The sequence below is a fragment of the Phascolarctos cinereus genome, unplaced genomic scaffold (genome assembly GCF_003287225.1).
Source record: "Phascolarctos cinereus isolate Bilbo 61053 unplaced genomic scaffold, phaCin_HiC Scaffold_5;HRSCAF=322, whole genome shotgun sequence".
In the NCBI taxonomy this organism is placed as follows: Eukaryota; Metazoa; Chordata; class Mammalia; order Diprotodontia; family Phascolarctidae; genus Phascolarctos; species Phascolarctos cinereus.
The window spans coordinates 250,542,925-250,570,553 of NW_027555958.1; the positions used below are offsets into that span (position 1 = coordinate 250,542,925).

Genomic DNA, 27,629 nt, shown 5'->3' on the forward strand with positions numbered 1-27,629 from the left:
CGCTGGTCCGCCAAACTTCAGCCAATCAGGGGCCAGATCGGGAGGTTATGCCTAGAGAGGCTGGACTCTGAGAAGGAAGAAGGTGCTGCTTGAAGCCGGTGTCCTGTCGGTTCTGTGTCTTCTCCACGCCGGCAAAGCCTGTTCTCCTTTTCCCCCGGAGGGGCCATGATCTCCCAGCTCTTCATTCTGTCCTCCAAGGGGGACCCTCTCATCTACAAGGACTGTATCCTCCTACCCTTGCGCCGGGGGATAGAGGGAAGGCGGCCAGGGAGGGCCCGAGGGCGGTGGGCGGCAGGAGCCTCGTAGAGACGGGCGGTGGGCAGCTGGGTCAGAGCGGTTGGCGGCTTAGCCTTGGCTCCCCTTAACCCCCATTCCCTCAGTCCGTGGAGACTGTGGAGGCAGTGATGTAGCCGAGATCTTCTACAGGAAGGTTACGGAGCTGCCAGGGGACCAGCCTCCGGTGGTCATGGTAACAACCCTTCGGGGCTCGGGGTGGGACCTGGGATGTCCGTGATCGGTCACACTGGGGTTTCCGGGAGATGGGTTGGTTCCCTAGAATATCCTCCCAAGACTCCCATCCCCATGGTTTTGATCTTTGTGCTTTTTAACTCTTTATTCGTGTTCATTCCTCCACTCCACTCTCCAATCCCAAACTATCACCCACCCACCCCAGCATCACAAAGGCTACCACTTTGTCCACATCCGACACTTCAGTCTCTACCTTGTGGTCACCACCTCAGGGGGTGTTTCCCCGTTCATCCTCCTGGAGCTGTTATCAAGGTGAGGAAGGTGACAGAGAAAGGGGTTGGGGAATTTGAGTTCAGAAGACTCATTACTTCCTCTCTTCCCCAGGCTGGCCACCCTACTAAGTGATTACTGTGGCTCCATCAGTGAGAAGACTCTCTCTCTTAATGTGGCCCTTGTTTATGAACTCTTGGATGAAGTGCTGGTAAGGAACAGAGGCTGAGAGCCCAGAGATTTCTCCCCTCATCCAGTGATATGTCCCTTTTTTGTTAGAAGATTTGATCCCTTTCCGTTCTATTCCCACACACCTCTAACTCAGGCATACAAAAACATACCCTTTCTATTATAGGACTATGGCTACATCCAGACTACATCTACAGAAATGCTGAGGAACTTCATTCAAACTGAGGCTGTGGTCAGCAAGCCCTTCAACCTCTTTGAGCTCAGCAGTGTTGGTCTGGTTAGTGAAGGAAAGGGATAAGTAGGTTTGGGGAGATGAGTTGAGGTTTAGCTAGAGAACTAACTACTTGTGGATTTTTTACAGTTTGGGGCTGAAACACAACAGAGCAAAGTGGCCCCAAGCAGCGCAGCCAGCCGTCCAGTCCTAACTGGCCGCTCTGACCAGGTGACGAAGGATATCTGTGTTATCAAACATCCATGCATTTGAACCCATATATCCAACTTCCCAATGGCTTGCCTATTCCAGCCTCCCAGATTCTTATAATAATCCCCTATTTCATGAGACCCAAATATTTATTCTCCCAATCTTTTCTACTTCCAATCCCTGAGAACTAGGCATCTATTTACTCCAGATCCCTTTTCTTTTCCAGAGTCATAAGAACGACGTTTTCCTGGATGTAATAGAAAGACTCTCAGTGCTTATTGGATCCAATGTAAGTTTGAGTCCTCAAACTCAATTCAGCTAAAAAAAATTTAGTACCTATTAGGTACAGATTCAGAGACAGTATGGTGTAGTGGATAGATAACTGGTCTTAGAGCCAGGAAGATCTGCCTTCTGATTCAAAATAGCTGTGTTACCCTGGACAAGTCATTTAACCTCTTGGTGCCTTAGACAACTCTCTAAAACTATAATTTGAAGGATAGTTGCTAGATAGCATTGGAATCAATCAGCAAGGTTTTATTAAGCACTTAAAGTGCCAACCACTGGAGGAGGGAGTTTCCTTACTAGAAGTTCCCTACACTAAATAAATCACAGGACTGGACCAAAAATTAAAAACAGAACTCTGGATGAGGCACTAGGGAGATATGAAATGAAGACAACCTGTCCTATTCCAGCCCTGGAATGGGAGCACATCAGGAAGGTATAGGGAAGCCAGGGCTGTAACTATCCCCAGTGGTGACACATGGGCCCTAGATAAAAAGTTCATCCTGTGTACTTTCCCTCAAGTTGATTATGAGGGAGTGAGGAAGACATCAAGCAACATTACAAAAGTTCAGAATCTTCGAGGTGGAAGAAACCTCAGAGTCTGTCAGGTTCAACCCATACCTGTACAAGAATCCTTTGTGTGTTATCCATAACACTTGATTATCTAGCCTTCACTTGAATATCTTTAGCATCTGGAATCACCTCCTTTCTAAGGAGCCTATCCCATTTTGGGATAGTTCTGTTCCTTCCTTCCTTCCTTCAGTAAGTATTAAGTGCTTGCTATGTGTGAGACACTGCTAGATGCTGGAGTTAGGAAGACAAAATTAAAAACAATTTCTGCCCTCAGGGAGCTCAGAGCACTAAGTAGGGGGGGGATCCGGAAAGACTTTCTATAGGAGGTAGCACTTCAGTTGAATCTTGAAGAAAGATAAGGATGCTAAGAGAGGAGTGAGGAAGAAGAATACTTCAGGCCTGGAGGGCAGTCTTCACAAGTGCTTGGAGGTGGGGAAGTGGAATGCAATGAGTCTGGGGTATAGTTAATTGGGTTTATTTTAACTGGAGGCCAGCATGGAACAGGGGACTCTGCAGTCAGGACCTGGGTTTGCACTCTATCTCTTGACACTTAACTAGCTGTGTGAACTTCACCTCCCCGAGCCTCAGTTTCCTTCTCTGTAAAAGGAGGAGGTTGAATTAGCTAACCTCTATGGACCCATCCAGCTCTAGCTCCTCGGAGCCTGTAACTGTAGAACACATGAAAGGGAGTAGTGTGAAGTGTTAGAAAATTTTTCTTTACATTGAATTACATATGCCTTTCTACAAATTTCATCTTTTGCCCTCTGGGGTCAAGCAGAAAAAGCCCTAATTCTCCTTCTACATGACAGCCCTTCAGATACTGGAAGAAGTGATCATGTTCCCCCTAAAATCTTTTCATTTTCAAATTAAGCATCCTCATTTCTCTTAGCTGATCCTTGTATGGCATGGTTTCCACCTCCCTCACTATCCTGTTGCCCTCTGGATAATCTCCAGCTTGTCAGTATCACTACGTCAGCTGTGATCTAATCAGGGCATAGCTCAGTGGGACTCATGCCAGCTTGCCAACATCTTCTTTGATCTTGACTTTGTCATCCAACCTACTAATTAAATGGATTTGATGGGCATTGATAAGCATCTGTTCCTTTATCCAAGTTATAAAAGTTTTAAGCAACATAAAGCCAAGGACAAATCCCTGGAGCATTTTGTTGGATACCTCCCTCCAAGACGTCATCATGACTATTCTTTGAAAGACTAGTAAGTCTTTCAGCCATTTATAAATCTACCAAGTATTATCTAGTCCATGTCTTTACATCTCATCCATAAAGATAGCATGAGAGACTTGTCAGATGCTTTACTGAAATCTAGATGTACTGTGTTGACAGCATTCTTCTGAAGTAATATTATCAAATAAGGAAATAGAGATTAGTCTTGTATAACCTGTTTTTTGTTAAGCTATGTTGGTTATTTATGATCAAAGCTCTCCTTCTAATGTACATCCACAAACTACCCCTTTAATGCTGTGTCCTAAGAGTTTTGCCAAGATCAAACAAAGCTCACTTGGCTTTAATAGTTTGAAGAACCCTCCTCCTCCTCCCCCTTCTCTTCTTCTTCAAGGACATTTGTCTTTTTTCAGTTCTGCAATATTTTCCATTCTCCTGTGGTCTAGTAAAAAGTACTAGACTTAGATTCAAGAGAGAGAGAGACCTGGTATTAGCTATGTGACCTGGAGCAAGTAATTTAAAATCTTAGAACTTGTTTCCTCTTTAAAATGGGAGAAACACTGATAGTACCAACCTCACAGGAATGGATTATTTTGTTTATTTATCTGTGATCTTATCCCTGTAGGGAGCTGAGGAAACTTTCCCCTCTACATCAGCTTCTCTCCCCCGTGGAGAAAAAACTTGGGATTACTAGAGTGTCTCCCTTGAACCTATATCATACCTTGCTCAATGCCAGCAAAGGCACAGGCCCACGTTACTCCTTGGTACAAATGGTTCCCTGATGCTCCATCTCTTCCCACCTGTACTTCTTGCTGCATTGCTCTCATCAAGGTTCCATTTTCTGTCCTTTATTGCCCTTTTTACAAACTACATAGTGCTAGCTTCCCAAAGCACATGGGTCTCAGAATAGCCCAGTGTGTGTGTCCCTCCTTTTATGGACCACACATCCCCTATATGCAGGAGAAACTTTGGGAGCCTTCAGTGAATCAAAGTGGAGAAACTTACCAGCATGTCTACTATACTTGGATTGTGTTTCCCATGATTGACTGGATATATCTACTGTTATTTTTCCAGTGTCATAGCTATTACTTTCTATGTTTTCTACCTTAAAGCTCTTGCAGATGTGCAAGAGTGTATAAATATATATTTAGTAGCCCTTGTTAGGTACATGCTGTCCCTCATTAGGATACCCTTTTATTTCAAGCCATAGTTCAGAAATTCAAAGCCATCTTCTTAACCGAACTGTTTAGCTACTTCCCAAATTTCCCTGTCTCCTGAAGTTCTTGCCTTTAGTTTTCAGTAGTGATAAAAAAAACACTTGTACCCCTAAAATCTTCAGTTTATTACCCAGAACCTCATTAATTCTAAATGTGCTTTCTAGATTCCTTCTGGTGGTGTCATTTATTCCTCATTTGAATCACCAGGAGTGAGTAGTGGTAAGGTTTGGTAAGTCTTGAGAGGCTCAATTATTTCCCAATTAAGTGCTGTAAGAAAAGGGTAAACCTCAGTTTTTTTTAAGGCAGTTGGGGTTAAGTGACTTGCCCAGGGTCACACAGCTAGTGTCAAGTGTTTGGTCAGAGGCCAAACTTGAACTCAGGTCCTCCTGACTCCAGGGCCAAGCCTCTATCCACTGCACCACCTAGCTGTGCAGTTTTTTTTTGTCAGGTAGACATATCTCTCATGTCCAAAAAGTTTCAGTGCAGCTTTAAGCTGTAACAGCCCTCTATCATTAGCTGCTTTTGTGCAGACCTTTCAAGAGTCACCCTATTTGTCTCTCCCTCAGATGCTCACTGGATAGTGCAGCCTGTGAATCCATGCTCATACTATTTCAAACACAACAAGCATTTATTAAATGCCTACTCTTAGCTAGGCATTAAGGATGCAAAGACAAAAATGAAATATGAGACTTAAAGGATTTACATTTTATTGCAAGAGACTATGTATATCTATGTGTGTGTGTGTGTGTATATGTATGTATATATATATATATATATATATATATATATATATATATATATATATATATATATACACATATATGTATGTTAGTGTTACACACACACACACACACCACCCCCAAATACAAGACAACTTCTAAGAGGGGTCACTAGCAACTGAAGAGATCTAGAAAGGCCTCATGTAGGAAGTAGTTCTTGAACTGAGATTTGAAGAAAGCTAGCACTTCTAAGGAAGTAGAGGGGTGAGGAGTGCATCTGGCATGGAGGTGGGAGATTGATGCTGTGTATGTACCACAAAGTGCATAAAGGAGAAAAATGTCTAATAAGTCTGAAAAGTTAGTCTGGAACTAGGCAGCAAACAGGCCTTAAAGGCCAAACAGAAAGCTTGTTTGTAATTACAGAAGCAGTAGGGAATCACTGGAGATTGTGGAGGAGTGACTTGGTTAGAACTGTTATTTTAGGAATTTCACTTTGTGAGCTGTATGTGGGAAGACTGTATTGGAGGGTGGAAGTTTAAGGCAGGGAGAATGTTAAGACTAGTGCAATAGTCTAGGTGATGGTTTGAATCAGGGCAGTTGTAGTGTGAGTAGAGAAAAGGAGAAAAGCATCCAAGAGATGCTGTGGAGGCAGGGACTTACTATTCCTGGGGAAAGCTTCATAACTGTTAACTCCGTATTCACTAGCCCTTCTGTTCCTCCATAGTATCACCTTTTACATTTTAACTATGGGATCCAGATCAGGATTCCCTCCTTAAACCCTGAAGCCCTTCCATTTTTTCAAGAAACTTCTCATTTTCCTTAATAATCTAAAAATTAGAAAGGCTTTCCTTCAGCTTTTACCCTGTCTTCTTGGAGGAAAAATCTGCATTTGCATATACCTGTTATAGCAAAAAGGCAAATGTAGGGTACATTATGTACAAGTCAAATAGCAAATTTCATTTGCCTCCCTAAATTCTGGAAGCAAGAACCTTAATCTTTGTTCTTTGTAGTTCTTATAGCCAATTCCTATGGCCACCCACGTCTATTTGCCCAGCTAGGAGCTCATTTGTGCCCGAGTGTCCTGTTTGGTAATATCCACTGTTGCTCCAAAGTTTCCAGAACACCACTGCACTTTTTTGTCTTCAGGGACCTTCTTGTAGTGTTGAATCCACAGATGGAAAAAAATCTATGCCCTGCCACTTAACTGACTGGCCAGTAGTTAAGCTACCCAGTCATATTTATGGAAACGGGAATAATCTTCCCCTTCATTTTTGTGTTCTGCATTTCTGTTGTTCCATTAGTAGTATAAAATTCCTGCTTAAGACTTGATGAGAAAATAGCTGTGTAGCCAAGGACGTGAAGATAATTATGGATACTTTTTCTTCTCCCTTCCCCTTAAACTCTTAGGGCTCCCTGCTGAAGGTGGATGTCCAAGGTGAAATCCGACTCAAGAGCTTTCTTCCAAGCTGCTCTGGTGAGAAGTATGAAGGCTAGGTTTCCTGGGACTTAAAAGGGGATGTGGAGAACAGGGAGTAAAGCATGTTGGGAGGAACCAGGTACTTGAGACTTGCAGGGAATAAGCCTGCCTCTTATGATGTAGTCATTACTAACATGCCTTTCTTTGACAGAAATGAGAATTGGCTTGACTGAGGAATTCTGCGTGGGCAAATCAGAATTGAGAGGTGAAGCACTAAGGATCTTCCCTACCCCATATACACTTGGATCAGTAATACAGATATAACAGGGAGGTGTTCAGCTTTCTCCATGAGCATTTGCACAGAGTAGGGACTTTGACTTAATTGAAGATAGACCCTCCCCTACCCCCACCCCACCCCACCCCACCCCCAAGTATGGAAGGCACAGGCATAGTAGAGGACTCTTCTTTCAGTGTAAGTTACTGGTTAAGCATGGTATTTATTATTAAAGGTTGGGGCGGGGGTTCTCTTTTCTTTCAGGGTATGGGCCAGGGGTACGAGTGGACGAAGTTTCATTTCATGGTTCTGTTCGACTGGATGAGTTTGAATCCCATCGAATCCTTAGGCTGCAGCCATCTCAAGGCGAGGTCAGACTGAGGTGGACCAGTGCTCCACAATAAAGAAGTACGGGGAGATTTGAGGGGAGATGAGAAGGGCCCAGGCTGATATGTGTTTCCGTGTTTACAGTTGACCATAATGCGGTATCAACTCTCCGATGATCTTCCTTCCCCACTCCCCTTCCGGCTCTTTCCCTCTGTGCAGTGGGACCATGGTTCAGGCAGGTAAGATACTGATGCTGTTTCAGAACTACATAGCTTTCTCCCCATTCAAGATCCAAAGCTCACCCTGAATACAAAGAGATAAGGGGAAAGGATGACACTTCTATCTTTATTCCTTACCCAAGGCTACAGGTTTATCTGAAGCTCCGATGTGACCTACCCCCAAAAAGGTGAGTACCATAAATAGCAAAATAGTGCTAGCTTTGAGGTAGTGGACAGGCTGCAACCTCAAAATTGTCCTTTCCCCTCGTATCTTTCCAGTTGCCTTCTTTCAATTAAATTCCATTTCAGTCCATAGGGTGAGGGCAACCTGGGCCAATCCAATCCAGTGGGACATAAGCAAGGAGGGATGGGGGAATGAGGAATGGAACTAACAAGGCTTTGTTCATTTATGACTATTCCAGCCAAGCTCTCCATGTCAAGCTTCACCTCCCTCTTCCCCGAGGAGTGGCCAGGTCAGTTGTGGGGAATGGGAAAGACTGATACCCTATCAGACTTCTCTGGGAACTTAAGACTATGGGGTAGAAGATGAAATTGGATAGTGGGGAATGGTAATTTGGTAAATGATATTTGGTAATGGTAAAAAGTAAATGCCCTTAGAGGTAAGCAAGTTCTTATCTACCCTTTCATATCTCTTTAACTTCTAGTTTATCTCAGGACTTGAGCAGCCCAGAACAGAAAGCAGAGTTGGGTGAGGGAGTACTTCAGTGGGACCTTCCTCGGGTCCAGGGTGGTTCCCAACTCTGTGGCCTCTTCCAGGTATTGACCACTAAACATTGTTCTCCTGACTTCCATAAGCCAATTCCCAGTTCCTTTGATCCCTTCAGTGTGTAACCTCTGTCCCCTCCCATAAACCTCACCTCTACCCATGCTTTCTTCTTCCCAGATGGATGTCCCTGGACTTCCTGACCCCCCAAGCCCAGCCCCTCCTCTGGGCTTAGGTCCTGCAAGCCTCTCATTCGAGCTGCCCCGGTACACTTGCTCAGGACTCCAGGTTCGGTTTCTTCGGCTCACAGCCCCTGGAACTCCTGGCAACACTTCCCCACATACGTGGGTGAGACACCTAAGCCACAGTGATACTTATGTCATCCGGATCTGAGACCCAAAGTGGGAGGGCTATGTCAACCTGCCTGTGGAAAGGAAGAATGATGGAATGTTTCTACCACCACTGTCACCAGCAAAGAGAGTTGGACACATAGGTCCTGGCAGGGTAACGAGAATCTGGCTCTAGTCCTCTTTCTTGACTTTAAAAGAACTCAGGTAGATCTGTGGTTACAAAACTGAACTGTTTTATTTTGGGGAGGGGTCTGTACAGTGGGACATATCTGAAGACAGCTGATGGGGAGAGGTGACTACTCCTCACCCCAAACCAAAATGTAATAACATTAATGAGAATTTCTGTTTGAATGTGAGAATACCATTTTGTAGGAGCCTTTGTATGAAGCTTTCAGGGGGTAGGCTGAGGAGAGCTGGAACTAGAGGGATGTGAACCATTAGCCTTAGGAGTACCAGGAGCTGGAGGGGGACTATCCCCAGTATCCTGTTTTGCTCCAGAAAGGGAGCCACCCGCAAGGGGAGAAGGGGAAGAAGACGATGGAGGAGGAGCTGGAGAAGCATGGGAAGTTGGCCCTCCCTTGCCTTCCCCAGATGGTGGAAGAGATACAACAATGTATTTCTGGACACTGCCTGCCCCTGAAGGGGCTTGGCTAGGGGGGGCTGCTGTTGCAGTGGAGACTAACTTCACAATAGGCTGGACACTGGGGACTGTGGTGGTGACAGGAGAGGTAGTGGTAGAGCCAGAGCCAGGGGCTGCTGTGCTAAGAGACAGGACCTAGAGAAGAACAGATGGGACTAAGTTAACACTGCATCTTCTAAGACCCAACAACTCCCATTTTTCCCATTTCACTTTCTCCATTTAGTCCTTTTTTTGTTCTTATAGAAGATAGTAACTTGAAAGAATCTGTGCTACTAAACCAGCTTCAGTCAGATGTGGCCCACTACACACAATCCATCAGAGCCTTCACCTTTCACCTCTTTCCTATGAAGATGTTTTTTCTTAAAATAAACACCCACAAACCTTAGAAAGCCAGTGAGAGAATAGGAAAACCACATATATCCCATACCCTGCCACAACAACCCCAGTTTAAAGCTATTTCAGAAGCCTGAAAGGCTGCCAGGTGGAATAATCTTATATTGCAGCAACCCAATCTGCACAAGGCAGGAATCTTGAAGAACAGTGTAGGAAACAAATAGTCTCAACTATTTTCTAGCATGCCAATGATCTTGCTCAGGGCCAGGTAGTATATCCCTCCCCAGTCCCACTAGCCTTCTCCCCAAATACCTGCTGTGAAGACGAGGCACCAGACGAAGACGACATGACTATGAACTTGGTTGGAGGTGGGGAAGGCTGGGGGGGCGCTGCAGCCCTTGCAGACACTAGAGTCTGAACAGGTAATGCAATGGAGCCAGGAACCTTCAGCAGCCCAGTGGTTCGAGGGCCTGACTGGGGGGCTTGGGAGAGTGTCAGTGTAGGCCGGGGCTGCAGGGAAGGAAAAAGCAGCACCTGTTACCTAAAGTGCCAAGAGAGGAAAGGTGGTGAGAGGGACAAGCCCTTCTCAGAGCTTTTTTCCCTTCCAACTGTGTCCTGTAGTTACTGACCTGTGTGATGGTCAGTGTGGTCCTGTTAACCTGCTGGGCTTGTAGGGCAGCCTGTGCCCGGGCCTTGACCACATGAGAGCACAGAAGAGGTCCTAGGGAACCAAAGTCTGTCCGAAAAGCATCCTGATTATCTGGTGGCGGCCGTAGCTTTGCCAGCACTGGGGCACAATGTTTCTGTGGAGGATAAGTAGGCTATGTGATCATATTTGGTTGAAAAGTAAGGAACAGGTAAGAAACCTATAAATGTATAAAGTGTGAAAGGCTAATCACGCTACAGGAGAATAGGAGTTCTCAAGCTGTGATTCATAGGCTCCTCTAGCTCAGGAATTCTTAACTGGGGTCTGTGAACTTGTTCTTAAAAATATTTTGATAATTATGTTTCAATATAATTGGCATTCTTTATAATCTTATGTATTTTTATAAATTTTAAAATACTATTTTGAGAAGGAGTCTATAGGCTTCACCAGACTGCCAACCAAGGGTCCATGACACAAAAAAGGTGAAGAATCTTGCCTGTGAAAATACCTCTATGGACAATCCCCAATTTACAAATAGGTCATGTTCTGAAAGTTTATGTTTCAAGTCAGTTGTCTGGAAAGGCTATATTCCTGGTTTACCATTTGTAGACCTACTTGAGTTAGTCTTTATACTTATATTTATACTTCTGTTTTCTAGCAACCTATATTTGAGCATTTACTTAATACATGTTAGTGCACAAATTAATAATTTGTTAAAGACATTCTTTGGTATCTTTACTAAAGTCTTATAAAAGTCATCACAGCATGGAAGTGGCCCTGGTTTTGCTAATGTTATACCAATGGAATCTAAGTTCTGGCAGATTTTATATCAATCGGAAAGGCTTTTTTTTTATTTTTAGTACCAGCCAGGCCATGTACAGTACCTATGTTTGTTTTGCCTGAAGAGGAAATTTTGCCCTTTCAAAACAGTGGACCAAATCATTTTGACCACTCCACAGTTTGGGGATAATAGGCAGTGTGTTCTAAGAGAAATAGCTGAATCAGGGTACCTTAGGTTTAGCTCTAATTGAGTATGTTACAGATAGGATCAAAAGTGCTTTACAAAGTGAACCATAAGAAAGGGGGAGAGAGAGAGAGAGAGAGAGAGAGAGAGAGAGAGAGAGTGTGAGTGAGTGTGTGTGTGTGTGTGTGTGTGTGTGTGTGTGTTTCAAAGACTTGGTCAGGAAAGAAGGCTCATCCACTGACCAAAAGGAGGCTCTGCACATGATCAGCTCCAATCCGGTCAATGTTGCTCAACACAGGGCCATCTAGGACACTTCGAATCCGCTCACCTTCCTGCTGAAGCCTTGGTAGAATCAGTGTTTTAATGACCTAGAGAGATAAGAAACAGCACCAGGTCACTACTAAGCTGCTCCCACACCTTGAGAACCACTCACCCCTTCACCCCCCCCACCCAATTTTCCCCTTCCTCAGAGACCACTCTTCCTTTTCCCTTTTCTCCCCAAGTAGCTTACATCGTGTCCAAGTTCTGCCAGGCCAGCGATAGAGCCATAGCGGGTAGTCCATGGAGTCTTCTCATCTACCCAGCTCTGCAAAGGGAGGAATATTAAAATAACAGCAAGGAAGGTAAGTAATGGAAGAGGAAAACAGGGTCCTGGTTAAGGCTATTAACCCCAAATCTGGTCCCTACCAGCCACGCCTACAATCCCTCACCCTTGATTCTAAGGAAAATCTTAAGTGCTAAGGAGACATTTTGGCTGTAGAAGTGAACTGAAATGCTCCCCCACTCATATACACACACCTTAGTGAAGGTCTTTGTGATCCGGGACTGGATGTTGTTGGTAGTTGTACTAAAATGTTTGCAGATCTGAGCTACTAGTCGAGCTGCAAAATCCCTGAGTGCCCAGTGATTATCTACATCTGGTCGAAGACACAGCTGTCGGCTCACGATACAAGTCATCACAGCAGGAATCAACTCATGTACCTGGGTGGGAAGAGCCAATTTCTGTGTATTGGGATCACTGAGATCTCAGTGGCAAGGGCAAGAATTATTAAGAAGCAAGAGTTTGAGGGAAAAAAGCAATGATGTGATTAAGAACCTACTCACATATTTCTCCAGGTACAGTGTTGGATTATCCATCAGAGCCTTCACCATTCGCATCAGGTAGATAAGTAGGGCCAAATTATTCTGAACAACATTCACACGTACCTAGGGGAGGAGATGGCAGAGGAAAAGAGGCAGAAGTTTATAGGGCATTAAAAGAGACTGAGGCCTTTCTTCTAGCCCCCTTTGCCCTCAACCCTCTTCTCACGACATTCCTCTTACCCCCTCAGAGATGAAAGTGCTAAACCTTGGCAGCATCTGATAAAGTCCAGGGTCTGTAGCAATGCTCTGGAGAGCTTCCTGTGTGGGAAAAGATAATAGCTTGGGGAAAGAAGAAATGAAAGGAAGAAGCAGAGAAGATGAGGCAGGATAAGATGGAGAAATGAGAAAATAACCCTGGAAAAGAGTAAAAGACCTGTGGGACTTTATGGAAATACAGCTCTTAAGGCATGATGTCTTACCGCTCTCTTGGCCTCACATGACCCTACACAGGCCTCAGTTATCTCCTTGTAGTACAGCTGCTGCTCCACAGATAACTCATGGATACTCCGAGGCTTCAGTCTCAGTGGGACACCCTCCAGCAGGGGTGGAGCTTTCTTTTCTTTCCCTGGCAGGGAATAGGAAGGTGGCAAGATAGCAATAGAATGAGTCTCATTCCTACTTGAAACCCAGTTTGCACCAAGGAAGACCTAGTTCCTAATTCCTGCCCCATCTTCTTCCCTCAAGTCTACTGAAGGGTCTATGAACCTTGACTCTTTTCTCCACCCCATACCCCTTTACCAACCCTGTCCTCCCAATCAGCAAGAATGAAACCTGAGTTTTAACCCCTCATCCTGCCTTGCTGACCTTTACCATCTGCTGATACAGCTCCTTGACCTTTGCCTTTCAGTGGTCCATCCTCTTCCTGTCCTGGCTTTGCCGATTTCAAGGGCTCTGTTGCTTCAGCCTTTTGCTGCTCTTTGGGAGCTAGGGACACAATAGGAATGAGCAACAAAGAGAAGTGAAATTAAGTCAGGGAATACCAGAAATAAATGGAGGATGGGGAAAAAAGGAGATAGTGTAACTTGAGGCAGGCTCTAAGGATTAGAGAACTAATGGGGGGCAGGAAATGAATAGAAGAAGGCTTACCTGGAGGTGGGTTCTCTGGGATAGCCGGCTGAAAACCCTCAATACTTAGCCAATGAGCTGGGAGAGAAGTGAAAGTCAAATGGTCTTAATCATTTAATCAGCAATCACTTAAGCAAGACTTAAAGGATATGCAATAATTTTTTAAGTGTAGGCACCTGTTCCATTAATATAACACCCCCCCCACCCTGTAACTTAGTAATATGGTCTTTGCTGTGGCTGAAATTTTGATTACCTTGTATCTAACCCACTGAGGAGCTTTTCCAACCCTGGCTAGATTGGTTTTTGGAGACCCTTCATGCCTATCCAGCTTAGCAGGACTTGGCTGAGCTCAATCTCCACACAAGTAGCCTTTTGAGAATCCAGGGTTGCTACCACAGCACAAGAAAACATTGGAGTATGACCTGATAATGGAGTCCACTCCTGCCACAACCTCCAATTTTCCCCAGGGTCTCAACCTTTGACTCTGATCAGGCCTCCCCACCTCTCCAAAATTCTTTCCTTCATAAGTCTCCTTATAATGCTTCTAAACATCTTCTATCCCTTTCCTACCTTTGAGGCAGACATCAAGGGGGACACGGGGTAAGGGAGTGTTAATGATGTCACTCAAATCAACCTCTTTCTCCTCATAGAAATAAAGTTCCCGGCCCCCACCAGAGGCAAACCGGAATGGGATGAATTCCTGGGCATGAAACCCGTACAGAGGCTGAGGGAGAGAAGTAGATCAAAAAAAGGAGACTTAGAATGAGACAGGGAAAGAGGGAAACAGTAAAACTAAAGTAGTGGAGCTTTTTTGCCCCAAGTCACTTCTTTTCCCATGCAGCCTGGTTTCTCTACCACTACCTCCACTTCCCCAGGCCCAGCTCCCCAACGTACTTCAACATTCTTCAACTTCAGGGCATAGTCTATATCACTTGTTGTGAGCTTCTGCCGCTTCCCCATATGCATAAATTTCAGGGCATCCTATAGGGAAGAAGTTGAAAACCAGGGTCACAGAATAGAACACAGCCAATTCAATGCAATATTTGGGAATGTAGAATTTGAAGGTTCCAAATCATGAAGATTTGAGCTTTCAGTGGGTTAGGAAGGAAAAAACAAACAAAAAACATACCAGCTTCTGAGAAACCAAGGCTTACCTGTGCAATCTCCTTAATACGATAGCTAACTTCATCTGTTAATAGCTGGCAGGTCTCTTCAGGCATTTGAGCAATGCCCATGGATTCTGCCACAACTTTCATTGACTCTGAGGGCAACACGGTGTTGCTTAACTTTAGTTTCTTTTCTTCTGCCATAGTGAAATACAGCACCACTCTCAATCCCCTCTCTAGGGTCAGTGCTCTACAAGACAGATAAATTTAAAATGAGATTAGGAGAGGGCAGGACAGGGGGGCAGAAACAAAGAGGGAACCTTAGAGTGATGGGAGGAGACCCAAAGAATGAAAGAGGAGAGAGGTTGGTGGTAGGGTAAAATATTCTCCAAAAGCTCTATCTGGGGCTAAAGTTAGGGAAAGATAAAGGCAAATCCAATTTCAATATTTATTACATATTTACTATGTGCAAGGCCTATGCTAGGTGCCTGATGCAAAGATGAGGACTCCTTCCTACCTGCAAGGAACTTACTAACAGGTAGATCAAGAAGAGAGGTGGGGGATCACACCTATCAGATTGCCCAACATGACAAAACTGGAAAATGATAAATGTTGGAGAAGATGTGGGAAAATTGGTGTTGTGAAATGATCTAACCATTTTGGAGAGCAATTTGGAACTATGCCCAAAGGGCTATAAAAATGTGCATACCCTTTGACCCAGCAACAACATGTCTAGGGATGTATCCCAAAGAGATTATAAAAATGGGAAAAGGACCCACATGTACAAAAATATTTATAGCAGCTCTTTTTGTGGTGGCAAAGGATTGGAAATTGAGGGGATACCCATCAACTGAGGAATGGCTGAACAAGTTGTGGTATATGACTGTAACAGAATACTATTGTGCTATAAGAAATGATGAGCAGGTAGACTTCAGAAAAATTTGGAAAGACTTGTATGGACTGATGCTGAGTGAAGTGAGCAGAACCAGGAGAACATGATACACCATAACAACCACGTTGTGTGATGACTAATATTGATAGACTTAGCCCTTCTCAGCAATGCAAGGATCTAAGACATCTCCAAAGGCCTCATGATGGAAAATGCTATCCACATCCAAAGAAAGAACTATGAATTTTGAATGCAGATTGAAACATACTATTTGCTCTTTTTTTTTCTTTTGTTGTGTTTTGTTTCCTCTTTCTGGTGGTTCCTCCTATTGGTTCTAATTGTTACTTATGACGTGAATAATATAAAAATATGTTTAATAAGAATGTATATATATAGCCTATATCAGATTGCACGCTGTCTTGGGGAGGGAGGCGGAAGTGACTGTTGAGAAATCAAAATAAATTTAAAAAAAAGAAAAAGGGGTTAAAGACTTACAGCCCGAGGCCACATGTGGCCCTCTAGGTCCTTGGGTGCAGCCTTTTGACAGAGTCCAAGTTTTACAGAACAAATCCTTTTATTAAGGGGATTTGTTCTGTGAAGTTTGGTCAGTCAAAGGGCTGTACTTGAGGACCTGGAGGGCCATATGTGGCCTTGAGGCTTCAGGTTCTCCACCCCTGAGTTAAGACAAGTACATAAACATACTACCTAATAAATTAAGCTTCTTGTCAGGATGGATAAAGATTGGACCTCTAAAGTGGTTTCCTCTTGTGAAGGCAATGGGACTTGTTCTTATAGAAGATAAATAACCTGAGAGAATATGTGGTACCAGCCAAAGTCAGATGTGGCCTTCTACACATCAATAAATATTTACTGATTGACTCCACAATCCATAACTGAGATCTCTCTCACCATAACCTCCTATTCTAACCTCAACCTCCAGTCATTCCATCCTTGCCTGCTCCTGATTCTCCTCCCTTTAAAACCTGACCATATTGTTAATGTCCTTGATCAACCTTTGAATCACCTGGTCCTACTATTCTAATTGTTGCTCAACTATTTCAATGTAATCTCTCAAGGACCTTATATTCCAATGAATCCATCCCAGCTCCTGATCATGTTTGGGCTAGGTCCTCCATGCATTTATGTTGAATAATTTTAACTGGGCCACTATTGCACCGCACCAATCTTTTCAGTAGTCCCAGACTGACTTTCTAGTGAACTCCTCAGTGTCTGTTCTAAACCTTTTCTTAACACACCCACCTTTGGTACCCTTCTTCTCTCTAATCAGCGGACCTCAAATCATATTTCACTTTAAAAAATGAAGTTCTCCATCCTGGGCCTCTCCCTCCTACACTAAATAACCTTGATATCATCCCAAACACTCCTTTTCATCTTTTTATATTTTTATCCCTGGCACCTAGCACAGTGCCTGGCATAGTTTGTCGCTATTGTTTAGTCAATTTGCCCATGTCCAGTTCTTCTAGAAACCCTATTTGGGGTTTTCTTTTATTTTGGGGGTGTGCGTGGAGGGAGGCAATCAGGATGAAGTGACTTGCCCAGGGTCATACAGTTACTTAATGTTAAGTGTCTAAGGCCAGATATGAACTCAGGTCCTTCTGACTCCAGGGCTGGTTCTCTATTCACTGTACCACCTAGCTGCTCTCCATTTGGTGTTTTCTTGACAAAGATACTGAAGTGGTTTGCCATTTTCTTCTCTACCTCATTTTACAGCTGTGGAATTAAGGCAGAGTTAAGTGACTTGCCCAGAGGCACACAGCTAGTGTCTGAGGCTACATTTGAATTTGGGTCCTCCTGACTCCAGGATTGGCCCTCTATCCACTATGCCAACTAGCTGCCCTTAACTGGTGCTTAATAAATGTTTACAGAATAAGAAATATATGCAATATATAGAATAAGAAATAAATGCTTATAGAATTAACGAAAAGGTTGTTTTGTTTTTCCAGAGAGAGAAACTGATTCTCCCTGGCACATCTCCAATTTCTTATGACACCCTGTCTTCTAAACTCTCACTCCCAAGCTGGTTCACCCAGCAATCAGCAACTCTCAAGAGCCCCAACTCCTAAAAATTTCAAAATTTCCACTGGGTCCCAGTAACATATATAGCATTCCAAACGCAGGTGTACACCGACCCTCCTTCACTTGGACGGGCAAGTGAATCACTTAAAAAAGAAATCAAGGGGCAGCTAGGTGGTGCAGTGTATAGAGCACCAGCCCTGCAGTCAGGAGGACCCGAGTTCAAATCCGGCCTCGGACACATAACATTTACTAGCTGTATGACCCCGGGCAAGTCACTTAACCCCACTGCCTAACCAAAAAAAAAAATAATAATAACAATAACATGAATGTACTTCCACAATGTGCTCTACTCCAGGTATCAAACACACCATTTTAAAACTAAATATTTGGCCCACATGGACCCTTATATACATTTTAGTGGACTCTGTTTCTATTTGAGTTTGACACCACTGCTCTAGGCAAATCAATATCGTATGCAACCTCCATATTATATGTTTCTGCTTTCACATTCTTTTAAGTGAGACAACAGATATTAACACTAAACTTGTGTGTGGCTAAATTCTCATCTACAAATCGGCCCAGTTTTTTTGAAAGTAAACATAATGGAAAACTGATTGTCCAATTACAATCTAAAACAAAGGAATATGCTAATTTTCTCCTGCAATATTAGGGCATCCAAGAAACATAGTCCCAGAACACATAGGGTATCCAAATACACTCTAAACAAAGCCTCACTGAATAGTCCCCTCCTTCAGGAACTACCCTATCCCCAACTTACACTTGAAGGTTTGGTTCCTTGGAGGGATGACTTGCTATCTTGGGTCCAAAGGGTACTCTGCTCTGTAGGCTGGTACTCCAAGTCCACGAGCCCTAAATCCTAGCCCACTAGCTCTCACCAGTGAGCTTACCATTAGGTGAAAGCAAAGACATTTAAAGCTGACATCAAAAAACAAGTAACTACAAAACCCTTCCTACATACACAGGAAGAATGGGAGGGTGGAAAGGTATGAAGGAAGGAAGGATTTATTAAGTTCCTATGTGTCAGGCATTATGATTTACAAATACGATCTCATTTGATTCTCCTATCCCTACTTTACAGCAGAAGAAACAGACAAACAGAGGTGACACAGCTAGTGTCTGAGGCTGGATTTGAACCAAGACACCTCGGAGTGGGAAAAGTGGGCCACAAACTGAGAGTACACACAATTCATATTTCAGCACAGCTGAGCACTTGGGTTCTTTCACCATTCTACTTCTTGCTGGGCTTGACAGCTAAACTGGAAAGGCAGCTCCACTCTCACCTTGAGTTTGCTCATCACTGGGAACAGAAAGCTCCTCAACGGGCAGCTACTGTTTCTACCACCTAATTTAGCTGAACGCAGCCAAAATTCAGAAGATAAGGATCTGCACTTTTTCAGAAAAAGTCCAGATCCTTACCCTAGGGCTCTCAGAAGCTTCCCAGGTGTGCTCTTTTGGGGCCTCTGCTCTGAGACCTACCACCTCCCAGACTGCAGAACAGGGAGCAGGATCATTTCAACAAACTAAAAGACTAAAGTTTAGCATCTTTCAATTCTTCTTAGAAAAGGGCTGAGTCCCTTTGGCCAGACTTAACATCAACTTTCAGTGACAATCCCATATATCTCTCAAATGTTCATCCCCGCAGGCCAAACAATAACCATTTTTGTCCAAAAATCAACAAACACCTATACAGTTCAGGGTTCCCTAGTTTTTAAAGTACTTTAAATCTCTTGGTGGTCTATGCAAATGAGATAGGAGAAGGTATAAAAGCAAGCTATTCCCTGGCTAGTAGTTTCACATCCTTTGCAGAGGGCACACGAGCACACCCAGTGGCATGCTCTTTCCACAGCACAAAATGGTCCACTCCAAATCCATTAAAAAAAAATCACTCTTTCTTTTTTGGAATGCTATATGATGCTAACAACCAAATCTGATCCCAAATTAGAAATGAGAAAATTCACCTCCTTCACTTCGTTACAAAGGAGAAAAGCAAAAGGTGTGGTACGAGTGGAAAAAAAGCTCATTCAGAAATCCTATCTGAATGAGACACAGCTTCCATCTGATCTCTGGTTATTACAGGGACTTCACTTGTAAGTTCACTGCATAGGGAACTCTCAAATGAAACTCCCTCTACCAACGCAGGGACCTTCTCTGACAGCTATATTCTTATAAAGTTGCCTAGGGCACTGAGAGGTTAAACGACTTGCCCAGTGTCACACAGCCAGCATGCCTCAAAGGCAGAATTTGAATACAGGTCTTCCTGCTTCCCGCCAGCTCTCAATCCGCAGCGCCAGGATACAATTTTGCCAAAGGCAAGCCCTTTTTACACTTCTAAGCGACTCCAATAAATGAGTTCCCACTCCCATTCCCCAATTCTCCAAAAGGACCGCTCTCCCTCTCAACTCCTCCTACATAAAATTAAAAAAACTATCCCGGCGCCCCCTTCCCGCGCATGCGCAGAAAGCCCCGGCAGTCACCAGAATCCCCCGCGGGGAGCCTCCACTAAGCTCTGGGGACACTCTCCTTCCCTATACCCACTTGCCGCTCGCCTATCGAGCCCCTGAAGACATGCCTCCCGACGTCTGGCTCCCCCACTGCGTCCTCACTCCGCTTCTTCACCGGCTCCCAACAGCAGCTCGGGTGGCGCGACCCACCATCTCAAACCTCTGCCTCCTCGGCTGCTCCAGGCAGAGCCTTAGACTTCCTCACAGGTCCTGGCAGAGCAAAGTGAAAGCCCCTCAGCCCGCCGCCTCAGCCCGGAAAAATCCTCCGCCAGCAGCTTCCACGGAAGGATTTCTTCCACATTCCCTTGGGCAAAAGGAATGTCCTCCGCTGCCTGCCTTAGCCGTTTCCCCACTTCTTTTCGTGCTGTTTTGCCACGTCTAGGACCTGGGCGGTAGTAAACGGTGGCTGCGCCTGCGCAGCAGGAGAGCCTAAGCGAGGAGTCCAAGCGTGTTCGTTCTGAGTCTGCGCGGTTCCTCCCTCCCCCCACCCCCCTCCCCGTTTGGTATCGCGCGTACTCTCTCCTTGCCAGGCTGGATTTAAAGGGCCAGTTTCCCTGCAACCTGGCTTTTAAAAAATCGCTTCTTTGTCGTCGCTATCTGAGGTTGGGGCTCGGTAGCTTAATATGGGACAGTGGTGGCGGCGGCGGCAGCTGCTGCTGTTTTGCTTCCTCCTGCTTGCATTGAGGAGCTGTTCTGGGAAGCAAAAGAAAAAAGAAGAGGAGGAGGAGGAGCACCTACCCAGCAAATGCGAAGGTAGCCTGGGCATCCTTCCTCCCCTCCGCCGGACTGAGGCGTGCCAAGGATGGTCCCTGCGCTCCTGAGGCCGGATCGGTTGGGATCTGAGATGGGGGCAGGGAGTTTGTAGAAGGGAAAAAAAGCGGGGGTGGGGGGAATGGAGACTGAAGCTGACTGTGTGGTCACAGGCAAATCACATAACCTCTCTGAGCTTGTTTACCCATCTGTAAAATGGGCATGGTATGTATCCCACCTATGGACCTGGTTGTTGTGGGGGAAGCGTTTGGTAAACTTTAAAGAACTCTGTTGCTGTCATTCTCCTTCCCGTCACTGCTGTCTTAGCTTTTCCGGGGCACTGGGATTTAGGGGAATTGGATCTGGGTGTGAATTCTGGCTTAGTCACTTGCAGACCTAGCCCCTTAAGTTCTCTTGCGCCCTCCTTTCCTTATCTGTAAAATGGTGATGATGATGGTTGAATTACTTTGTTCTCTGGGCCGTTGTGAGGTTCAAGTAGACGTAAAGGACTGTGTCAACTAAAGCCCTAATAAATACTGGCTATTGTTTGTTGTTGTTCAGTCGTGTCCAACTCTTCATGACCCCGTTTGGGATTTTCTTGCCAAAGATAATGGGATGGTTTGCCATTTTCTTCTCCAACTCATTTTACAGATGAGAAAATTGAAGGCAAACAGGGTTAAATGACTTGCCCAGGGTCACACTGTAAACACAGTGTTTAAATGTCTGACTCAAGTCTTCCTGACTCCAGGCCTGGAGCTCTATCCACTTAGCCACCTAGTTGCCCACTGGCTATTTTTACTCTAGTTTATTTAAATAGTTCTTTGGTCCATCTAACAGGGAAATTCACCACTCTTGTGAGCCTCCAGTCTCGAGCAGAGCCCAATTCTAGTGCCTTACTGTGGCAGTGATGAGTTTTTGAAGGCTGTACAGATGGAGTTTAAGATGTAGGATGCCCTACGGCATGAGAAAGGCTTCAAGTACAAGTCCGGCAAAGAACTCAGCCTTTCATCAAAGGACCAGCCTAGCTAAATTAGGAGTTTATTACTAGGTTGGGCCAGTAGCTATTTTTGCAACACAGTAACTCATAAAGATCAACTACTAAGATACAAAGGGGTTGTGTTCTGCATTGAGAAAGGGAGTATTTCCCACTTGGACAAAATCACAGTTCCTTTAAGTGTATAACGTTGTATGCAACGTTCTAGGCTCATGCCCTAGAACTGATGGAGACTGTGATTGAAGCCTACCAGTTTGGAAGTGGGGTTTGAAGAAGTGTATTAGAGCTGAAAAGGACCTTGGAAATCTTTTAGGCCCCATGGCAGCAGTTGTGAGAATCCTGCCCTGTCCCACCCTAGTTTGGAAGCTTCCAAATTAGAAGAAGCCTTTTGGCTCCTTGGAGAGAGGAGGTGATTCAGCCACTCCTTGATGCCCATAAACTAGCAAGGAAGAATGAGGGTAGTTGTCACATTGCATAACTGCCTAACTGGGGGATATTTGGGAAGGATATCCCCAAATAGTTTTGGACTGTGGCAGAAGTTGTAAACTGTATGGACTTCATCCTACACTGATTTGCCTATGGTTGCACAGCTAGTGTCATTTTCCCTGGTGAACTCAGTGTTACTAATGCAATTCATTGTTTCAGAAGGTCTGATTTCATAAGTGTGGCTCTTCAGTTGATGCAGAAGGCAGCCCATTCCCCCTCCCTCCCCACAACACACCCCTTTAATAAAACTTCTTAAGAAGTTTTGGCAAAAAAACCCAACCATCTCCTGATAGTCAACATTATGGTGATAAGCCTCTTCCCATTTAGGCTGGTTCTTGGATAACAAACTTACACCATCTGTTACCAAGGCTGTACTTCATGGTCTTCAAGAGCCCAGAACCACCATGAAGCTTCAGAGTAGGATGCTAAGGTATTATTGATGTTAATAATAATAACAAGTAGCATTTAAAAAGTATTACTGTTTACAAAATGCTTTACAAATATCTCATTTTAGCCTTATAACAGATTTGGGAGGTGATATTTTACAAATTGGGAAACTGAGACAGAGGCTAAGTGACTTGGATGAGGTCACACAGCCAATAAGTATCTAATGCTGAATTTGAACTTGGATCTGTCTTGACTCTATGTCCTGTGTTCTACCCACTGTAATAACCAGTTGCCCTCATCACATAAGTGGAGTAAAAAAAAGTGCAATAAGACAAACATTTCTTTTGCCTGTATCGTGGGATCAAGTGAGATAATATTTGTAAAGCTCTTAGTACAGTGTCTGCAAGGTACCTAGTAGGCAGTATATAAATGTTTATTCCCTTCCCTTCTCCTTGTAACACACATTCTAGGCATAGGGACAGAATCAATAAAGGCATGAAAGCACATGCTGTCTATATTCCATTTTTGTATATATTATTACACTCTCCCCCCACCCCCCCCTCCCATTCCTGGAATATATTCCCTCCTCACCTTTGCGTCTTGGAGAATTCTGGCTCCAAGCCATTTTCCTTACACTCTACCCTTACCCCCCTGTTGCTAGTGCCCTCCTCCACCTAAGTATTTACTTTACTCTGTCTGTGTGTTCTTCTGTGTACCTTTGTAAACTCCTTGAGGACAGAGACTATTTTGCTTTTTATCCTTGTATTTCCAGCACCTAGCATAGTGCCTGGTAAGCTCTTAATAATGCTAAATAGTGATGGTCAGAATCCTGTAGCTGTACCCAGGATGGATTGAAGAGAAAAGAGAGAAGAAGCAGTTAAAGCCAATAAAGAGGGTACTGCAGTAACCCAAGTGGGTGAGAATGAAAATTTGTGGCATCCTTAAGAATAGAATAGATGGACTGGATTTGAGAGATGTTGTAGAGTTAAAGGATATGGTAACCTTTGAGGTTATGAACATAGGTGACCAGGTGAATGATGATGGGGCCAGGGGTGGAAATAATTATGTCAGAAGGAGGAGCAATTTTGAGAAGAACAATCAGTCTTTGCTGAAGTATATCGTATATGGAGTTGTAGGTAAGGAGGTAATTTGGGGATGGGCTAGGAAGAGGATGAGAGGAGGGGTCTCAGGTGTCAGTATATGGTAATATATCTATGTACCCTAGGATAAGGTAAATGCCTTTCTCACGATGAAGAGAGGGGATGCTCAATCGGTGTCTAGTAACTGACTCCCCTGCTCTTCCCTACCCTTCCCACCTCCTAATTTGTACAAACCACCCTCAGGAACTGATACATTTTTGAACTGAAACATACCTTAGTGAAGCTCTTTTCAACTTCTCTGTTTCATTAGGAATCGTAGGCCCAGAAAGTAAGATGGTTTGGTCAAGGTCACATGACTAATTAGTTATATTAATAATCATAACTGACATTTTGTAGAACACGTTAAAGTTCGGAGTGGATGCTACAAATAGTGTTAACCCTGGTTTACAGATGAGGAAACCGAAACTGAGAGGTTAACTGATTTGCCCAGTCACGTAGCTGGTGTGTGAGATGGGATTTGAACCCTTATTTTCCTTACTACCAGGCCAGCACATTGCCTATCACACCAGGCTGCCCAGAACTAAAGCCTGGGTCTCTTGCCCCAAAGTGTGCACTCTGTTACATATCTTGTTTTAACATACTTCTGGCAACTGTTTTCTCCTCCGCAGTCTGTAAAATACTGAGCTTGGAGCTTCAGGGGGAGCTGAATCGGAGCAGCCGGTCTCGAGAGTTGCTAGAACTAGGGCAGGTGCTAGACACTGGCAAGAGGAAAAGACAAGTCCCCTATAGCACTTCGTGAGTCTCCTTTGACTATCCTTCTGTCATGCTTCATCCCTTACATAGCCCTATAAATCATTGCCTAACTTTCTTCATCCCCACAGTTCCCAATGAGTCAACTGTTTCTTTCCCATTGTCTCCCATCTCTCTCTCCCATAGGGAGGTTAGGCTGGAGGAGGCCCTTGAGAACCTGTGTGAACAGATTCTGGATTACAGCGTCCATGCTGAGCACAAGGGCTCCCTAAGATATGCCAAGGTAAAATAAATCTCCTCCCTGTGCTTGCCCTTTAATGGAACAAACCATCAAGGGGATCCCACAGCTCAATGGTACCGTTCTTTGTTCTTCCTTCTCCTAGAGCCCTTTGCCAAGACCTCTGCCCCTGGGATGTCCCATACCCTCTCCCATTCTGTCTCAGCCTTTGATCCCCTGTGGGTACTGCATTCCAGCCCCCAGGTTCAATGAAAAGATCCTGGTGTAGGGGGGATGGGGGGGAGGGAGGAGGAGAGAGAAATAGAGACAAAGGAGGCTGACCCTGCCAGAGTCCTCTGTCTCTTTCCTCCCTCCCACATCTCCCTCACCCCAGGGTCAGAGTGAGACCATGGCGACCCTGAAAGGCCTGGTACAGAAGGGAGTGAAGGTGGATCTGGGAATCCCTTTGGAACTGTGGGATGAACCCAGTGTGGAGGTTGCATTCCTCAAGAAGCAGGTAAGAAAATGTCACATGCCAGAAAGATGAGATGAGATGGGACATTCAGCAGGGTATGGACTTGAGCAATAGAATAAGACAATAAGCGCTGATCATGGGGGCGGCCAGAGACTGGGGCATAGACAGGACTGGACCCCTCTCCTGGAAGAGGATGTTGGGGGTAGGGGAGGAAGAGAGTAGGCAGAGGAGATTAGAAGGAATGGATTTGAATTTCTGAGAATTCTTCACCCAGAAGCAGAGATTCTGTCTGCCATCTTCCCTCTCCTTTCCTACTCTTCCCTCCCTGTCAGTGTGAGCTGATGTTGGAGAGCTTTGAAGATGTCATCGAAGACTGGTACTTCCACCACCAGGAGTTGCCCCTGCAACAGTTCCTCTGTGAAGGGCACGTGCTTGGGAAGGAGGAGATGGGTGAGTAGTCCAGGGGCAGGCTAAGTGTTGGGGCTGGAAATACAGGTACCTACCTGTATACTCACTGTCTGTTTTTTCATCAACCCAGATTGTCTTCAGGAAACCTGGACTGAGGAATCGAGAGAACAGAATGAAAAAGGCTTAGAAGAGAGCCTAGGGCACCACGCCCATGATGCTGCAGACCTCTGACCAGAATCAGGACCAATATCAACTCCTATTTTTCTAGATCACTATTAAAGTTTGTTTCTATATATGTATATGTCATGTAGGTATGAAGGTGATGTCACTTTTACAACTGTACCTTTAGCCAAGCCACATTTGGAGATTTGTCCACTCAGTGTGGCTGCTGGCTATGGTAGCTCATAAGGTAGGAGACAACAGACGTGAGTGGCAAGGCAAGGCCATGGTTGGAGGAAGCTATGGAGCTCCAAGATGTTTTCAGACTTGCACCCCACCCTGCACGTATGTCTGGTGGGGAGGTTTACAAGGCCAGTACCGTCTTGGCAGAGAAACATGTAAGGGAGGTTATGGAGGTCAACTTACGGAGGTCAGTAGCCATTAGTGCCTTTTCTGTGTGCTTTCCTTTTAACAAGGTGGAATAGGAAAGTGACCAAAATACCTAGAGGACCCCAGAAAGACTCTTTGCATGTATGACAGGTGCAGATACTATACCGAAGCCAGTGAGTATGTGAGAGCTTTGTCCCAGATTGTGGTCCTTAACTTGGGGTCTATGAATTTTTTCTTAATATTTTGATAATTGTATTTCTATATAATTGGTTACCTTTCTAATCTTATGTATTTTTAAAATGAATTTTTAAAACATTATTCTGAGATGGGATTCATAAGCTTTACAGTCTGCCAAAGGGGTCAGTGACACAAAAATGGTTCACAACCCTTGTCCTAGCAGGTGGAAGGGAAAATCGGGTTGAAGGCTGAGGAGGAGAGGTAGGAGTGTTAAAGATCCCATCATTTTGCAGAAAGGATAAATTAAATGGGCATAGGAGAGGGCCCCCACAACAGGCTGCTTTAGGATTGACCAGGGTGAATGGCAGAGTTTTATAAATAGCCGATAACCTCCATGCCCTTTTCTCTCTTCTGCCTTAGCTTAGAATGCTCCTGGCCATGAGCTTGCATGAATGGACAGACTCTGGATGGTGACTTCCCTCTGGGGATCTCTAGAGATGCCTATTCTGTGGTAGTCCTGCTTCTAGGATCGTCAGAGCCTTAGTAGGCTAGGGGTGCCCAGAGAACTGATGGCTCTGTCACCTTTATCATGTTCAAGGCCTGGGGCCTCATTCTTGAGAATCTGGACACAGGCCAATAGTAGCCCATAGCTAGGGAGACCTAAGCACCCAGGAGAAGGGGGCCTCAAGCTCTATCCTGATAGACACTGGGGCCTCCTGAATTCAGGAAGTCCTGTTGGAGACCCTAATACATAGGAAACTATAGGCTTATTCCCTGAAGTGCCATTCTAATTTCTGTAGCTGCTTTACGTACAGAGGCAGTGAGGTTTCGTAGTGGATAGAGTGCTTAGCCTGGAGTCAGGAAGACCTACATTCAGATCCAGTTCAGACATTTAGTATCTATGTGACCCTGAGCAAGTCACTTAAATTCTGTCTACCTCAATATTCCTCAGCTGTAAAATGGGGATCATAATAGCATCTGTCTCCCAGGTTTGTTATGGAGATCAAATGAGATGATATTTGTAAAGCACTCAGCACAGTGCCTAGAACATAGTAGGCACTTAAGAAATCCTTCCTCTTTTTCTCCTGCCGTACCCAGAAGCCTCTACCTATCATCATTGACTGAGGCACAGCTCTTGCATTTGGGCCCAGAACTAGAGGTAAGGGTGACTGTTTACCATGAAGGTGGCAGGGTTGTGATCATGGTGGTGACTGGAACAGCCTTTTGGACTGTGGGGAGGGTTAGTGATATATCTGAGAGGGAGGGGGATGGGGAGCAATAGCAGAAACTCAGCAATAACCTTGTGGCCCAGAGACAAAGCTGTGAGAGGGTACTATGTACTGCTGACAGGGTGGTATCTG

General features: G+C 44.7%; 3 protein-coding genes across 14 annotated transcripts; 2 read left to right on the plus strand and 1 right to left on the minus strand.

Annotated features, from left to right (window-relative positions):
- The first annotated feature begins 31 nt into the window (after positions 1–31).
- On the plus strand, positions 32–8,989 carry AP4M1 (adaptor related protein complex 4 subunit mu 1). Its single transcript, XM_020979195.2, has 15 exons — positions 32–223; positions 381–469; positions 674–780; positions 853–949; positions 1,094–1,204; positions 1,289–1,369; positions 1,575–1,637; positions 6,728–6,794; positions 6,949–7,002; positions 7,276–7,382; positions 7,483–7,577; positions 7,700–7,744; positions 7,979–8,029; positions 8,222–8,333; positions 8,461–8,989. The coding sequence occupies exons 1-15, from the start codon at positions 166–168 to the stop codon at positions 8,671–8,673; spliced, it is 1,350 nt and encodes a 449-aa protein (XP_020834854.1). The 5' UTR covers positions 32–165; the 3' UTR covers positions 8,674–8,989.
- Positions 7,215–20,338, minus strand: TAF6 (TATA-box binding protein associated factor 6). 12 transcript variants are annotated; one of them, XM_078155543.1, is made up of 17 exons: positions 20,010–20,238; positions 14,576–14,777; positions 14,316–14,402; positions 13,992–14,145; positions 13,443–13,499; positions 13,161–13,280; positions 12,776–12,921; positions 12,537–12,614; positions 12,318–12,419; positions 12,012–12,194; positions 11,725–11,799; positions 11,456–11,581; positions 10,233–10,406; positions 9,916–10,144; positions 9,314–9,405; positions 8,435–8,704; positions 7,215–7,641 (listed from the first exon to the last, which is right to left on the minus strand). In XM_078155543.1, the coding sequence occupies exons 2-15, from the start codon at positions 14,729–14,731 to the stop codon at positions 9,392–9,394; spliced, it is 1,701 nt and encodes a 566-aa protein (XP_078011669.1). In that variant the 5' UTR covers positions 14,732–14,777; positions 20,010–20,238; the 3' UTR covers positions 7,215–7,641; positions 8,435–8,704; positions 9,314–9,391. The 12 variants fall into 12 exon arrangements, with proteins under 12 accessions (XP_078011669.1, XP_078011668.1, XP_020834844.1 ...); XM_078155542.1 differs by having other exon boundaries at positions 9,916–10,113; positions 20,010–20,197; XM_020979185.2 differs by adding an exon at positions 18,232–18,356 and having other exon boundaries at positions 8,435–9,405; positions 9,916–10,113; positions 20,010–20,195.
- An 83-nt stretch (positions 20,339–20,421) lies between these two features.
- CNPY4 (canopy FGF signaling regulator 4) lies at positions 20,422–25,841 on the plus strand. The gene is made up of 6 exons (XM_020979197.2): positions 20,422–20,728; positions 24,361–24,487; positions 24,629–24,725; positions 25,054–25,176; positions 25,467–25,584; positions 25,673–25,841. The coding sequence occupies exons 1-6, from the start codon at positions 20,599–20,601 to the stop codon at positions 25,771–25,773; spliced, it is 696 nt and encodes a 231-aa protein (XP_020834856.1). The 5' UTR covers positions 20,422–20,598; the 3' UTR covers positions 25,774–25,841.
- The last annotated feature ends 1,788 nt before the right edge of the window (positions 25,842–27,629 follow it).

Bases quoted from the DNA above. Each gene is read 5' to 3' on its own strand.
- AP4M1 (XM_020979195.2), top strand. From the start codon at position 166: ATGATCTCCCAGCTCTTCATTCTGTCCTCCAAGGGGGACCCTCTCATC. The intron at 8,030-8,221 runs GTCAGTTGTGGG...TTTAACTTCTAG, and splicing joins CTTCCCCGAGGAGTGGCCAG to TTTATCTCAGGACTTGAGCA. The intron at 8,334-8,460 runs GTATTGACCACT...TCTTCTTCCCAG, and splicing joins AACTCTGTGGCCTCTTCCAG to ATGGATGTCCCTGGACTTCC.
- TAF6 (XM_078155541.1), bottom strand. From the start codon at position 14,731: ATGGCAGAAGAAAAGAAACTAAAGTTAAGCAACACCGTGTTGCCCTCA. The intron at 14,146-14,315 runs GTACGTTGGGGA...TCTCTCCCTCAG, and splicing joins TGAAGTTGAAGAATGTTGAA to CCTCTGTACGGGTTTCATGC. The intron at 11,582-11,724 runs GTAAGCTACTTG...TTATCTCTCTAG, and splicing joins TGGCAGAACTTGGACACGAT to GTCATTAAAACACTGATTCT.
- CNPY4 (XM_020979197.2), top strand. From the start codon at position 20,599: ATGGGACAGTGGTGGCGGCGGCGGCAGCTGCTGCTGTTTTGCTTCCTC. The intron at 20,729-24,360 runs GTAGCCTGGGCA...TCTCCTCCGCAG, and splicing joins CCTACCCAGCAAATGCGAAG to TCTGTAAAATACTGAGCTTG. The intron at 24,488-24,628 runs GTGAGTCTCCTT...TCTCTCCCATAG, and splicing joins CAAGTCCCCTATAGCACTTC to GGAGGTTAGGCTGGAGGAGG.